The sequence below is a fragment of the Erithacus rubecula genome (assembly GCF_903797595.1).
Source record: "Erithacus rubecula genome assembly, chromosome: 8".
Taxonomy (NCBI): domain Eukaryota; kingdom Metazoa; phylum Chordata; class Aves; order Passeriformes; family Muscicapidae; genus Erithacus; species Erithacus rubecula.
The window spans coordinates 35700952-35716455 of NC_136659.1; the positions used below are offsets into that span (position 1 = coordinate 35700952).

General features: G+C 38.4%; 1 protein-coding gene across 5 annotated transcripts in view; it reads left to right on the top strand.

Moving 5' to 3' along the window:
• The first annotated feature begins 1859 nt into the window (after nt 1-1859).
• RIF1 (replication timing regulatory factor 1) overlaps nt 1860-15504 on the top strand; it is a 28127-nt gene continuing 14482 nt past the window's right edge. For 4 of the 5 annotated variants that reach the window (XM_079310853.1, XM_079310855.1, XM_079310856.1 and 1 more), the window contains exons 1-17: nt 1860-2094; nt 3090-3168; nt 3906-4002; nt 5343-5473; nt 5891-5985; nt 7390-7579; nt 8218-8310; nt 8396-8534; nt 9421-9572; nt 10233-10350; nt 11358-11531; nt 11767-11877; nt 12101-12163; nt 12816-12916; nt 13334-13420; nt 14086-14159; nt 14284-14464. In XM_079310853.1, the coding sequence (XP_079166979.1) occupies nt 1949-2094; nt 3090-3168; nt 3906-4002; nt 5343-5473; nt 5891-5985; nt 7390-7579; nt 8218-8310; nt 8396-8534; nt 9421-9572; nt 10233-10350; nt 11358-11531; nt 11767-11877; nt 12101-12163; nt 12816-12916; nt 13334-13420; nt 14086-14159; nt 14284-14464 (2031 nt within the window). In that variant the 5' untranslated portion in view covers nt 1860-1948. Of the gene's footprint in view, nt 2095-3089; nt 3169-3905; nt 4003-5342; nt 5474-5890; nt 5986-7389; nt 7580-8217; nt 8311-8395; nt 8535-9420; nt 9573-10232; nt 10351-10410; nt 10504-11357; nt 11532-11766; nt 11878-12100; nt 12164-12815; nt 12917-13333; nt 13421-14085; nt 14160-14283; nt 14465-15504 lie in introns of those variants that run through there. The other variant, XM_079310857.1, reaches the window with a different exon arrangement.

Consider the following 15504-nt stretch of genomic DNA (forward strand, 5'->3'; position numbering starts at 1 on the left):
TATTTTTAAGACACAAAAATTCATCTTGTGGATGGGCTGGCGATCACCCAGGTGAAGATGGGGAAGCAGCACAGGATCAAAGTTGGGTCCACACTTTAATTTTATTATCAGATCCATCAGAAATCAGATGGATTCAGCATTTCCTCATCCAAACAGTTGTTGGAATCTTTTCACTTAATCAAAAAAATTAAAGGAATGACTTTATAATGAGAAGAAAACTGATGAAGCAGCAGCAGGAGGAAGTTCTCACCAAGACACCACCGAGGTGTTGGGTGTTGTTTACATGGCTTTAAAACCTTTCTGCTTTTTATTGCTTAAAATTAAATTAAAATGGCTTAAATTAAAATTAAAATTCAGAAGGAATTTCAACCCTTCTCCATTTGTTTTTAACTGAAGCAGCATTAAAGCTACCTCTGTTCTAACCACACCCAGCTTGCAGTCAGTTATTTTTGTTTCTTATTCCAGCTCCTGACAATGCATTTACAAACACTGTGTTTATTTAAAGGAGTAAATAAGTTTTATTTCGGAGTGGTTTTCTTCAGATCTGCTGAAATTTAATGCCCACGAAGGATTTTTCCTGTGAATTGCATTTTGTTTGGAGCATTTGCATCCCTCATCATCTGAACTCGCCAGGGATGGTTTTGCAAACCCAAATCGGCCCCATTTTTGCTTTACTGCTTCTAATTCTCAATTGTTTAATTTAATTTCATTTCTGAGCTTTTCTTGTAATTTTATTGTAATTTCCCTGGGAATACAATCCTGGTTATTTCTAACACTTTATTCATGCTCCAAAAACAAGTTTAGTATCGCTGCATTTATGGGATGTAAACTAAAATGTGCTTTTTAATCCTGCCACCTTGCGTTCACAGCGCCTGTATACAAGAGAATTCCTTTTTTTTTTTTTTTTATTTTTTCAATATCATCAACAGGGAAGAGAATAAGGAAAAGCATGAAGGGAATGTTAATATTTTAATTATGACCTCGGTGAGGGATTTTTGTTGTTATTGTTGTTTTTTTTTAAGTGGGAAGCGAGAGGATTGATGTGGATGAGATCCAGATAATACCTGGAATCCCCATGGGATATTTTTTTAGGGAAAGACCTTCCTAGGACAGGAATTTTCGCTGGCACAGGGAAGCCCTGGAGGTGACAACCTGACTTTATTTAAAAGTTTTTCCAACCCTTTGGATTCGCTGCCAGGGCTGGAATTTCCGATTTCACCGCTGCTGGGACATCCCATAGGGGGCTCCGGGAATTCCTGTGGAATTCCTTGTTCCTATGGAGCTGGAGGTTAATTTTCAGTCATTAATTAAGGATTTAACCTCATGTGAGCTGATCTACGGCTTCTCCTGAGGGGGAGCTGGATCCCACAGTGATGTGGATCCCATAGGGGGCTCCGGGAATTCCTCTGGAATTCCTTATTCCTATGGAGCTGGAGGTTCATTTCCAGTCATTGATCAGCGATTTAACCTCACGTGAGGTTCCTCCTGAGGGGCAGCTCCGATCGCTGCTGTCCGTGAGCAGGAACCAGGCGGCGCCTGGAGCTGTCTCAGGCCATGTTTGGGTCGGAAATGAGGGAAAGCTTCCTCTGGCACTAAGCAGGCTCGCCATGGCCGCAGGGCAGCGGAGCTGAGGGGCGCACAGGGCGGGACTGTGGGGCAGCCGGACATGGCCGGTCCCTCCTTTTCCGCTATTCCCTGACCGCGGCATCTGCGGCCCGGGGGCGGCTCGCACCGTGCGCCCTCAGCGCCGCGCAGGCCCCGCCCCTCCCGCCGCGCCCCCACCAATCAGCGGCGAGGGGCGGCGCCAGCGCGGGGCGCGGGAATCTCCGCGCCGCGCTGCCATTGGTCGGGAGCCGCGCGCCGCCGGGCCCGCGCGCGCCGCCATCTTAGCGCGGGAGGCGTGCGGGGCTGAGGGGCGGCCGCGCTGGGGGGAGGCGGCGGCTCCGCCATGAGCGCTCCCGGCCCCGATCCCGATGCCGCCGCACCCGATCCCGCTCCCGCCGCCGGCTCCAGCTTCGGAGCGCTGCTCCGCACGCTGGAGGATCCCGCCGCGCCGCCCGGAGAGCTGACGGACGCGCACCTCACCATCGTCAGGTGAGCGCGGGCGGCACGCGCACGCCGCCTGAGGGGAGCGGGGCGGCCTGAGGGCTCGGCCCGACCTGGGCAGCGGCGGAGCCGGGAGCGCCATCGGAGCCCGGGCCGGGGGCGGCGTGGCCGCAGGAGACATGCGGGGCTGGGGGCAGGGAAGCGAGGGAGGAGTCAGGGAAGGAAGGGAGAGGAAGAGGAGGGAGGAAGGAGCGCGTCTTCCCCGGGGCTGCGCATCCCAGAGCCTCCCCACGCTGCTGGGGGAATCATCAGAGGTGCGTGAAGAACCGGGGAAATAACAACTTTCTTTTAATGGCAGAGCGTTGCAGCTTTATGATTGAGAGGGTGAAGTTTTTACTTGGGTTTTAGAGCGATCTTGCCGTGTTTTAATTGCGTTTCTTTCTGGAAGCGCTTCTTCCCCATGAGGTTGTGGCTTTACCTGCATAATTTGGATTTTATCACGTGCAAATGCACGATCTCCTTCTCTCAGTGTCTCCCTTCAGTTCTGCAGTGACCTTTAAAGCTGTTTGGGTTTTGCAGTGAGGAACTGATAATTAACATTTTATGGGACAATTACAGTTTTCCTGCAAAGATGTTCCTCACTTGTGTACAAAGTCATCCTTGCTGCTTGTCAGCCCAGGATTTTCCTGCATTCTGCAACTGCTTTATGAGGAAACTGCTTTTTCAGCTCCTGTATTTCTGTTTGTCTAATTTGCAGCAAGTTATTTAAAGTTTGCACGCTAAATTTTAATGGTTTTATAGAAGCTGACCGAGAAATTTAAGCCCTTAATATTTTTTTATAGATATTCCATAGGCAGAAAGGACTTTACACTATAACACAGGATTTTCTGCTGGGTGACATTTTTGCTCTTTAGCTCTTCGGTGTTGTGTAAATTTCCTTCAAGAAAATACACTGATGTGTGTCAGCAAATGAAAGTTAAGTCGGTTACAATGTGTTTAACCTGTAAATGTTGTTTGGTTTTTTTCCCTCCTGCTCTTTGCAGTCGCTTCACTGGTGAAGGAGGCAAAGCATTCATTGCAGATGTCAAGAAACACTTCTCTCAACTGTGCAAGGTGTTCAAGGTAAGGTTTATCCATTCAGTTCTCTTACACTCCAATAAATAAAAATGTATTTTTTCATGGGCAGGGTCAGTGGGCATTGAAACACTCACATTTGAGTTCATTTGTAGAGTGCCAGAATCATTAAGGTTGGAAAAGAAATCATGGAATCCAACTTTTGGTAGGAGTGCAGGGTGGTGACAGAGCAGGAAGGGGTTTTTGGCAAAATAAATCTTTTTTGTGGTGAGGGATTAGTGCAGAAAAAATTAAAATGTTAGGTCTTGGATGTGTTCAGGCAGCATCCCACAGATAAATCAAATTTTCCAGCCAGAAGAGAGAGTGTGCTGTGGCTGCCTTAGAAACACTTCAGAATTCACAATATGCAGTAAATGTCAAGGGTTTTTAAGGATTAATGTAAAGGTTGTTCTTAGCCTTTTTTTTTTTTTCCTTCTGTTATAAAATCTTCAAAACAATTGGAGTGTCAAGTGAGGGAACATAACATACACAGCCAAAACTTGGGATATTTGGGATTTATTTCATTATAGGGAACAAAAATGTCTTCAGCACCTCAAATTGTTTTATTGATTTAAATTTGGTGTGTACAGAATCCAGGAAGAGTTTCCTACAAGGGTGGATTTTTCACCAGGTGTTGCTTTTGTCATCTTCCCAGAAGTGTTGCTATTCAGACAATAAACTCAATATTTCTCAGTTACTTTTCTAATCTGAATTTCTCTGAATTTGGATTTGTTTTTTGTTTCCAGGCACACATTTCCAGTCCAAACTTGGAGCTCAGTAATGCAGCATTGCAGGCCTTGGGATTCTGCACTTTTAATTCAAATAACACAGCTGAATTATCTGGTAAGCAAACAAACTGTGAGTGTAAATATATCCATCAGAGCTCTTGATTTTATTCTTAGCATTTATTTTAATTTTCACCAGGTTTTCTCTGTAATATGAGCAGTGTAATCAGTTCTTTAATTACACTTTGCACACAAGTATGATGGTGATAATTTTCCATACTGTTACACTAATTCTGTTTTGCTAACTTCTAGTTTAATTAAATGCTTTGGTAGTAATTAATTTTGTGGAATTAGTGATCAAAAAAAGATATTCTTGTGGGAAAAGAGTGAAGAACCTATTTGTAGGATTTGAGGGTGCACAGCAGAGTTTTTCCACATTTTCCAGCTTTTTCTTAGAAGTTTCTTTATTCCATCAAATCATGAAGAGGTTTGAGTTGGAAGAGACCATTAAAGGTCATCTAGTCCAGCCCCAAATATTTCAAATTAATCTAAAGTAATCCAAGATTTTATGACCTACATTCCTAGAAAGTGCTAATTGTCTTTCACAAAAGCATTTGAGAACTTGAGGCTTTCCCTCAAGGTAAACCCACAGGATTTTGGTAACAGGGGTGAGGACATTTTTCCTGTTTCAAATTGGCTTTTTTGGCTCTTCTGCACTTTTTCAGTGTCCTCTGCTTTCCTATTATGCAAAATTTCCCCTGATTTCCTGTGAGAATGAAGCATTTCTAACAATGTCTATTATTATATCTTTCTCCCTTCTCAAAACTGATTTTTTTCTAACCAGTTGCTAAATTCTGTTACAAAATGTCAGGCTCCAGAAATCACAAACAATGGGGAGTTCAAAAGGCAGGGAGGACAAGCAGCTCCTGTACCTTTGGGTGTACTTGTGCCTGGGGAAGAGGAGAGGAAATGTCCTTCCATTTCTCTGACTGAGGGAGATCATTCACCCATCAAGTGCAAAATTGCAATAAATCAGATTTTGCACCCTTAAATTTTAGAGGAACACATGATTTCCCTAAATATTCTATTAACCTTATTAATTTTTATGCAATGAGCTACAATTTTACCACCTTTAATAACAGAAAGGCTCTAAACTAAATTTGTCAATTTGTGACCAAAGTGCTGCTAAATTCACTTAAAGAAATTTCGAATAATTCAATACTTAATCTTTTAGCTCAGGTTTCTAATTTTATAAATTCTTATAAAGACAATACAGATGCACTGCATTTTCATGAATACATTTTCAACTTTTCTGCCTACTTTCGCAGTAAAAAAAAAAACCCTCTCCAAAGTGACATTCAAGACAATAACTTGCAGCTGAATGAATCCTGAGCAAATTAAAGTGAGCAGAATGATTTAGGAGCAGAATTTTGAGGGTTTGTGTGTTTCTACTTTCAGCCACTGAAACCCAGGAGCTGCTGGCAGCAGTGAACAGCCTGGCTGTGAAATGCTCAGACAAAAACACTCGCACTCGGGCACTTTGGGTCATCTCTAAACAAGCTTTCCCTCCTGAGGTTGTTAAAAAGGAGGTGAGCTTCTTCACTTTTTCTTTTGCTGGCCTCATTTCTCACAGAGAAAAGTTGTTAAGAAGAAGGTGAGTTTGTTGATTTTTTTCATTTTGGTGCTGGTTTTTTTTACCTAGGGAGAGGAGGTAAATTTTTTGTCATTCTCAGTAGGTTATTTCCTATCAAATTTGACAGCCAAGTATTAATTCTTGGAAAAACTGAACCAGAAATTATTGCTTTCCTTGAGGGGAAAGCTGCAATGTGAGCAGTTCTGTCAGAAAGCAATGAAATATCACAGAGAAGAAAGGTTGTGATTATTCCAGTTTAAAACAAGACATAATCCAAACACCATCCTGGAAAATGATATGTGAAGGAAATAATTCCAGCTTTTCATGGAATTTCTCTCTAGGTGCTCACTGTGCTGTTCTCTCATTTCCTCAGGTGTCCAATATTCTCTGTACCCTGGAAACAATCCTGACTAAAGGAGAAGTTCAGTCTGTTGTGGTTGAGTATGAAGCACTTAATGTCATTATTCGGTGAGAGCTCTGCAATATTCACTTCTCATCCTTGATTTTTCATCCAAAACCTTAGTGGCAAAAACACCTTAATCCTCCTTGAGTTGTTGATTATGCTAATTACAAATTATTACCTTAATAATAATACTATAATCATGCTCATGATGCAGAAATTAGACAATATTGCTTTAAGTTATGTTTTTACATTTTGTTTCTAGAACTTGCCTGCTTGAGAAATTCTCTGCCATTATTTGGGGGTTTATTTAAAAATATCCCCTGGGCAACACATTTTACTGCAATGTTTCCTGTAATTGTTGGAATTCCTGTTTAATTTGAAAAGTGACTTTAGTACCATCACTGTGAGTGCATTGTTCTGGTCAGCAGAACTAAAGTATTCAAATTTTATCTTAGTGTTAATTTAATTTCTGTATTAGTAAATACATTGAGCATGTATCTTGACTCTTTTTAAAGTTTAAGAGAAAACTTTTGAACTGCAAATCCATTTGAAATAATTCCTTTAAATAGTTCTTGTCCTGTGGCTTGAATAAAATGACTTGAAAAGCAGAACTTTCCCTTAGTACAGCAAACTTTCCATAAAGTGCAGGGATTGGGATTTGACTTTGGGGAAAAAGGGGACTTGTCAAAATTCCAGGTTTTCTAGATAGAGGCCAACTTGAATATGTGCCAGATATTCCCATTTCTGCACATTTGCTGTGTGTGGGGATGCTGAAAATGTGTGGAAATTTGTCCTGGTGTGTTTGGGAATAGGAGAATAAAATCAGCTCTGAGCAGTGTTCATGCAGTCTGTGCAAACCTGGCTTGGGATTTTTTTCAAAAGTTGTTGGGATTTGTTCCCCACTGTGTGGGAGCTGCTGGGAATTCCCAGGGATGGTTCCTGTCAGGCTCTCAGCTGCTTTGTGATAAAACAGAATTGTGATAAAACAGAAAGGACAGCTCTGAGGTTTGTCTGAAATAACACTTGAACTTTGTAGTTTTAATGCAATCTCAAAATATAGTTGTTTAAAAAAAAAAAACTGGGATGGTTTCCTATAAATCATGGATTGAATTAGAGCATTTATTGATGGTACAAAGAGTGCCTGAGCTGTCTGTTGGAGTCTGTAAAAACTATTTTAAAAAATAACTAACTAATTTCTCTCCATTATCAGAGTAAAAGAAAAGCATAGGGGGAGGAAAAATATTCTAAAAAAATTATTCTAATTTTTCTTATTTTTCTCTTAATTTCTATTACTAATCTCTTTCTTGATACCCTTTAAAATTTCAACTTACTTTACCTTCCTTCCACCCTATATCATAAAACAACTAAACAATTCTCTTACTATTTAACCCATCACATAAATGAATACATTTACCAATAAATCTCTAATTAAAAAGTCAAAACACTTATTTATTTTTTTTAAAATCCAGCTTAATGGAGCAAACTCCAGCCCAGATGGGAGAAGAGGCTGTGAGGTGGGCAAAGCTGATCATCCCTCTGGTTGTCCACTCAGCTCACAAAGTGCAGTTAAGAGGTGCCACTGCCCTGGAGATGGGGATGCCACTGCTCCTGCAGAAGCAGCAGGAGGTGGCAGCTGTCACTGAGCACCTGATGACCACAGTGAGTGACAAAGCTGAGCCTTCTCCACCAGGAGAAATTGGGAATCTTGGGGGGACATTAATTCAATTTCCTGTGCATTAACAGCAACTTAATGCCGGTGGTTTGAATGGGAAAAAAAAAAAAAAAAAAAGAATGGAATTGTAAATATAGGAAAAATTTCCCAGCAAAAAAGGGGATGGGAGATGGAATTTGGAGGCCTGAGAGTGGAGGTGGAGGCAGGAAAGCAGAGGATCCTCAGCAGTTTCCATCCTTCAGGATTCTCCATCCTGGCCAGCAGCCTTGTGGTGTTTTGATGAAGCTTTTCATGCTCCCTTCACCTCCAGGGCTGACTTACTTATTTTACTTTATTTTCTGCTGAAAAACCCAACCAAACAATGTGGTTTGGGGTCATGGTGTGTTTTGACTTTAAAGTTGGAGGAAATGCAAATTTCCTTTGCTTTGTTGGTTGCCACTGTCAGAATAACAACCTAAAAAGAGATAAACTAGAGAGAACTAAAAAAAAAATCAGGTGTAGCAAATGCATTATAAATCCTGATGTAGAAACAGAGTGCTTGTGTCCCCAGACACAATGAGTGTGTAGATTTTAGAATATTTTCAAATCTATTTCCTGTAGAAATTCTCTTTCTTTCTCTCTGCAGAAATTAATTTCCGAACTTCAGAAGTTGTTCTCTGCCAAAAACGAGACCTTCGTGTTAAAGCTGTGGCCCCTCTTTGTCAGATTGCTTGGAAAGGTAAACAGCAAAGCACCAAATCTTTAAGAAAAAAAACCATGAAATCTCTTTTAAATTCTGATTTTTTTTTTTTAATTGTTTTTAGACCCTGCATCGCAGTGGCAGCTTCATCAATTCCCTGCTGCAGCTGGAGGAGTTGGGATTCCGCAGTGGCTCCCCAGTGGTGAAGAAAATTGCCTTCATTGCATGGAAGAGCCTCATTGATAATTTTGCCCTAAATCCAGGTAGATTTGAAAAAAAAAAATAAATAAAAATTAACCTGACTTGTTTTGCTTGCTTTAAACCGTAACTGGAAAAAATTTATTCTGTTAGTGGTTAGTGAATTTTGTGTGTATCACTGGATATCCACATAATGGTGCATAAAAATTTATTGTGTGTGTGCACAGCTAAAATTGCAATTTTTGGGTTTCTTTGTTGATATTTTTTTCTTCTTTTGTTTTCTTTTTGATGCAAGGTGATAGTTAGATAATTTATTTTATCCTGATTTTTCTGCTGATCCTGCTAGAAATAGAATAAAATCAGTAAATCTTGTTTTGTAGTGTTATAATTGATCCAAACAGCAATGAAATAGTGAATAAAACATTTTGCATCTTTTAGTTTGGATGGTGTGGTTTAACTGGAGAAAGCCAACACTTCAGGGTTCCAGAGATGTTAAAACAACTTTTTTTTCAAGGTGTAACCTAGATCTGGATAAGTTTTTAGTCTCCCTTGTGTCAAAATACTAAAATATTTACCTTGATTGTGCTCCTCTGTGTTCTGAAGAAAAAATTCAGTTTGATTTTTCCTTTCCCTGGAGCAGATGGGACCTAACAGAACAAACAAGAGGGAATTTCTTCTGTTTATCACAAAATCCCAAAATGTGTCAGGTTGGGTCCACATCTCTTCTCCAGCAGGCTCTGGTTGGAATTCAGAAAATTTAAAAGCAAAGAATTAAAAGAAAAGTATTGAAAAGAAACATTTGAGCTGTTCTAGGCAATAATTAGAGCAGTAAGAGAATTTGCAAGGTTGACATGGTTGAGTTTTACAAATTACTGTTAATTGAATTTCAAGCTAGAATATATTAGGGCAAAACCCACAATGGTTTAATAATTTATATTTTTGATTTCCCAGACATTCTGTGCAGTGCTAAAAGGCTGAAACTGCTGATGCAGCCCCTGAGCTCCATCCATGTGAGGACAGAGGCTCTGGCACTCACCAAGCTGGAGGTGTGGTGGTATTTACTGATGAGACTGGGCTCTCACCTGCCCTCCAACTTTGAACAGGTAACCCAGGTGATAACAACCCTGATCCCCTCTGAGTTCATAAATCAAATATATAAATAAATGTAAATATCTAATGAAATATTCCTGCTTCATCCCTTTCTGCTTTAGACTGAAATCAAACTCCTTCAAGGCACCACTTTGTCCTTGTGTATGATTTAAAGGAACATATGGAACTCACAGCCCCAAAATATTGGAGAGTTTGTGGCAATGTCCTGTGACAATCTCTGAAAATCTCCCCTGAGTGCAGTCTCTATAAATAAATAAGTTAAATAAAGGTTCTGTTCTCCTTTCACCAAGGAATTGTGGGCTTGGAAAAGGCTGCCAGAGAGGGAAAAACCATAATAAAGAAAGATAAAAAGAAAAATGATGCAGATATTCCATTTCTAGTCACATTGTAAGTGGAATTGACCTGTTTCTATTTAACACCTGAATTTCATTAAATTAATCTTCAAGTTGTGAGTCAGGGGAGGAAAAAATATTTTCTTAGGGTTATTAAAATCTACTGCATCCAACAGGAATTTTTGTTGGATTAGCCATTTCTAATTCACTATAAACACCCAGAAACTCAGATTTGTGAGCAGCAGCTAGTGTGTGATAGTTAAAATATATAAAAAAATGATTTTTTTAATGGCTGTAACTGTTTCTGGGATCCTTTTGCAGGTTTGTGTGCCATTAATCCAGAGCACCCTGAGTGTGGATCCTGCTGCTGCATTCCCTGGAACTCCCTCACGTCCCAACAACCCCACCCTGGGCTCAGCAACCCCAGGGCAGAAATCAGGTACTGAGACATCACCCTCTTGAAATTCCCAGCTCCATTTCACTCCTCTCTTCTGTTTCTCATGCTTCTGCTTTTTCATTTATAATTCTTCTTGAAAAACAGGGATTTTTCTGCATGGTCACTGCAGGGCTCTGAGGTCAGGATTTATATTGGGTAAGATGAGGCTGTTGCTGCCATTATTTAAAGTTTTAAAAGTTGTGCCAGTCACAATTTGAGGACCAGTTTTAGTGTCCTGAGTTGTTGTTCTCTGTTTAAGTTCTTACTTTTCATATATTAATACATGTGCTATTTAAATGTGCCATTTTATTTCTGTAATATTTTTAATTTCTGCCTCAATAATAGAGACTCTTGGAATGGTTTAGGTTGGAAAGGACCTTAAAGCTCATCCAGGGACTCTTCCACTATCCCAACCCTCTCCAGCCAGGAATTCCTTCCCAATATCCCATCTAACACTGCCCAGGGATGATGATCCATCAGGAATTTTAATACTCTAACCACATGTTGAAACCACATCAATTTGATCTTTGTATCTAAATATCCAATAAATAACTCCTGTTTTTTCTTCTCTTTCTGGCATCCATTCTGTTCTGCCAGAATTTCTTCTATTCATAAAATTCTGTAATTAGCAACCTCAGGGCTGAATTTTGAGGGAGTTTCCTATGTTCCCTTCTTAAAAAAGTTCATCTTAGTCTGAATTAATCAAAATATTTTGCCAAGACCTCTTAAATTTGTGTTTCAGGTGACAATTTCCAATGGGAGCTGTTTTTGTAGCAGCAGTTCAGTGACTGTGCAACCACACCTTCCATGAAGATTTATGTGGCCAAAATAAAAATCTGATATCCAAGAATTGCTAATTTTAGGGCAGATTTTTTTATATGAGAAACCTGGCTGTCAGAAGTGCCTTTCAGCCAGCACCACTCCATGATTTATCCTTTTGCTGAGGAATTTTGGGGGCTTTTCCTTGGAATGTGAGACACTAATTAATGGATTTGTGTTCCTTTCCCCAGGTCCTTTCCCATTTGTGAACCCAGGCACCCCCAGGATAGCCCTGAACAGCAGCACAGCAGCAGTGGTGCAGTTCCCTTCCATCCAGCTGCTGGGGATTGAAATGCTGCTCCACTTCCTCATGGGACCACAAGTTGTGGATTTTGCAAAGCAGAACAAACTGGTGCTTAGTTTAGGTATATGTGTTTTATATATAAATATATTTAATTTTTATAGATATATTTGTATCGTCTCCAATTTTGTCTTAGTGGAATGAAATGATTGAAACTTTGAAGTGTTGTCATCTTTAAGATATTATGTTAAAAATGCTGTGAATACACAAATACTTGATTATTTTTAAGGCTTGTTTTCCCAGTAAACTGTAAAGTAACAGGTTTATGGAATATGTTTGTTTTTTTTTTGTTCTTGTAGAGCCTCTCCAGTACCCACTGATCAGTAGCCCTTCTTTTTTTTGTAAGCATGCCAGCACTCTGATAAATGCTGTTCAGGATGGCTTTGTTGCAATTGGAAAAGAAGTTCCTGGTAAGAATTCAGTGATGGAATTTAAACATTTTCTAGGAAATCAAATCAGCAAGGGAAACATAAAAAAGCAGCACTTTGGTATAAAAAGCAAAACTGGGCTGATTTGTGTTGAAAATTGAGTTTTGGCTTAAATCAAAACCTGTCCTTTAACACAATTTGTATTTTAGCTGCAATTTCATTTAATTTTTGTAGCAAACTGAATGAAACCATTGTTACCTTACAGATTGTATGCTGAATGTTATCTGGAAGGACATAAATGGATTTGTAAAAACAGCAATTGAAGCAGGTAAAAAAAGGCTTTTCCTTTAATTTGCCATTGCTCACCAGTCAGAGGTGGTTTATTTTTAAACTACACCATAAATTGATGTTTCATTGCTTGAGTTTAACCTGAATCAATAATTCTGTTTTATTTGAAAGCAATTTCAAAAGAAAAACAATCCTCAAGTCTTCAGTGCAGAGGAATGGAGGCAAAAATTAAAAGTTTTTGACTCTGGTGCCTTTTTTTCCTCACTAAAATTCTGTTCCATGGTCAACTGTATTATCTGCAGATGTATAAAAGTTGTTTCCTATTTTTAAAATCTCCTTTATCAAAAGAAAGTCCAGAATATTCATAATAATTCAAACTTTTATATTGAAAATGGAACAAAAAATGAAGAATCATCCTTTGGATGAATACAGAATTCTACAACTTTAATGTATCAAAATTCAATCCTTAATGAAACAAAAATGTTCCCATTTCCTAATTAAACTTGGAGATTTTTATTTAAACTTGGAAATTTCACTTAGATTATGAGCATAATTAATACCTGAATCTCTGAAGTATTTGGTAAATTTTTACAAATTTAAACAGATTGTTTTTTTTTTTTTTTTTTGCTTTTGCATTAAAAATTAGAATTATGCTCAATGATCATTGTGACTGGAAATGTTCTTTATTCCAGGAAATAAGAAAGAAAAACAAGGCTCAGAAATACTGACCATGTTACTCCAGGCCTTAAAAAACACTGTGAGATCAAATTCTCTGCCTGTGCAGAAAATACTGGTAAGATTTTCTTGAAAACCATTTTTGGATTTAGCAGCAGAATTGGTTCTCCTGTGCTTCAAAAAACACTTTGGAGATCTTGATGGAATTTTTTGTGTTTAACTGAAGGGAATTATTTCCATTTTGCTTTGATTTGTGGTGTTGCTTAAAATATTTGAACCAGAGAAAAATATATTTAAATGGCTTTTTATATTTTAAATTTTTTTTTAATTTATATACTTTAAATGGTTTTTTTCTTTCATCCTGTATTATTTTATATTTATATATATATATATATATATATATACCAGAAAAATATATTTAAATGTGTGTATTTTCCTCTCATCCTGTGTAATTTATACATATATTTATATATAAATGTGTATATCAGGAAAAATATGTTTAAATGTGTTTTTTTTTTCCTCTCATCCTGCTTAGTCTCTCATTGATATCACTGTCAAGGAGTTGCCTCCAAAAGTATTGGGATCCCCAGCTTATCAGGTTGCTGATATGGATCTTTTAAATGTAAGTCTGAATTAATTCTGGGGTTTTATTCAGGCTGAAAGGTCAATTTTTTGTCAAATTATTTCATGTTTAGGAGTGCAGGCTTTGTTTGCAGGAGTAATTTAACTGTCTCTAATTAATGAAATCAATTAGAAAATAAGGCTGATAATTATTAGTGAATATCATTCTGTGTGTTGCATCAGAAGGGAGGAATAGATATTAAAATATTTAGACATTAATCCAAAAAAACCTGAGAAGAAAGGCTGGAATGGTGCTGAATTTTGGGAATTTTTGTTTGGGGAGCAGCAGACTGAGTAGGAAGCAGTGTGCTCCTAAGTTGAAATTTTAATTGGCAGATATTTAATATATTTTATTAAATACTCTCAACATTGGCAAACCTGAAATATTTGGGATAGATTTGAACAGAAGTTGCCCAAAAAATCTCTTGGTGTAACCTGGAAATGAGCAAATCCCAGGATTTGGCAGCATCTTAGTTTTTCAGTTTTCTTTTTTTTTTATGTTGAAGTGTTGGAAATGACAATTTTCAATTGGAATTTTTGAATTTTGACAATGAACAATTACAAATTTCTGCCTCAGAGTGAAATACAAGACAGAAATACTTGTGGAGGTGAAGCAGCCATTTCATTTGATTGTTGATAAAATGTTTTAAATCTCTTTTTTCCAAGGGAACTCCAGCTCTGTTCCTCATCCAGCTGCCTTTCCACAATAATCTCTTGGAATCCTGTGTGACAGATGAGAGGTAGGTGGAGCTTTGAGCATCCCTTAGAAAATACCACACAATTCATTTGTTTTTCCTTTCTAATATCAACTGAAAAAAAAAAAAAAAAATTCAAATCTCTTACCTGTGAAATTTTCTTCCTCAGATTCTTTGTGATTCTGGAAACTCTGGTGGGTTTTGCCCTGTCTGGCCCCACCTCTGCCCTGGCTTTCAGTGAGTCTGTGCTCTGTGTCATTGATCAGAGTGCACAGCAGGTGGGCAACAAGGAGCACCTCTGGAGAATGTGGAGTATTGTTGTTAATCCTCTGACTGAGTGGATTAATCAGGTAATTAATTCATTAATCACTGGCTTTTGGTTCTCTTCCACAGTGCTGAGCATTTATCTGAATTTATTTGAGCAATTCCATGTCTTGAGGGATGTTGAAATGACATATCTTGGCATAATCCTGCTGGTAAAAACCATGGAAAATTTCTCTCCAAGAATTCTTAAATATCATGGAGTGGTTTGATTGGTGTGAAAATAAAATAAATCCCAGATTGGGATGTTCAGGATATAATTAAACCTGAGTTTTACTCAAAAAACCATAGAAAGCTTCCCTTCAGGAACTCTTAAATATCATGGAGTGGTTTGATTGGTGTGAAAATAAAATAAATCCCAGATTGGCATGTTCAGGATATAATTAGACCTGAGTTTTACTCAAAAACCACAGAGAGCTTCCCTTCAGGAACTCTTCAATACCATGGGATGTGAAAATAAAATAAATCCCAGATTGGCATGATCAGGATATAATTAGACCTGAGTTTTACTCATAGATATCTTTAGTGTAATAAAAACCATATAAATTATAATATTTCAGAGATTGAGCAGCTTATTTACTAGAAATACATTGAATGTAATGTAGGAGTTGCTGAATTAATTAATCCTCATGAGTTATTAGATCTAAAAATCATAGAATTTCTGGAGGAAGTTTTAGGTGTTTTTATTTACAGCAGCATGGACACAGAGAATGGCCAGAGGACAGGGAGGGATGGGATTTTTGGGATGTGGAAATGTCCCAGGAGCAGCCTGGGATGGTGGAAGGTGTGGAATGAAATGAGTGGAATAAAATGAGGTGAATTTTAAGGTCCTTTCCAACCCAACCCATTCCAGGATTCTTTATGTGTGACCATCACTTCTGAAATAAGTGAGAAATTCATCAGACATTTCCTACCAGGTTGGTTTAATTCTTAACATTTAGAAACAGCTTTTTACTCTTGGCTAGCAGGATTTTCCTGAGCTCTTGAAAAAGCAGAATTTCAAACTGGATTTATCAATTTTCAGCTTCATTAATGTCCCTGTTTGAGGCAAAATTTGGAAGGAGCCTTC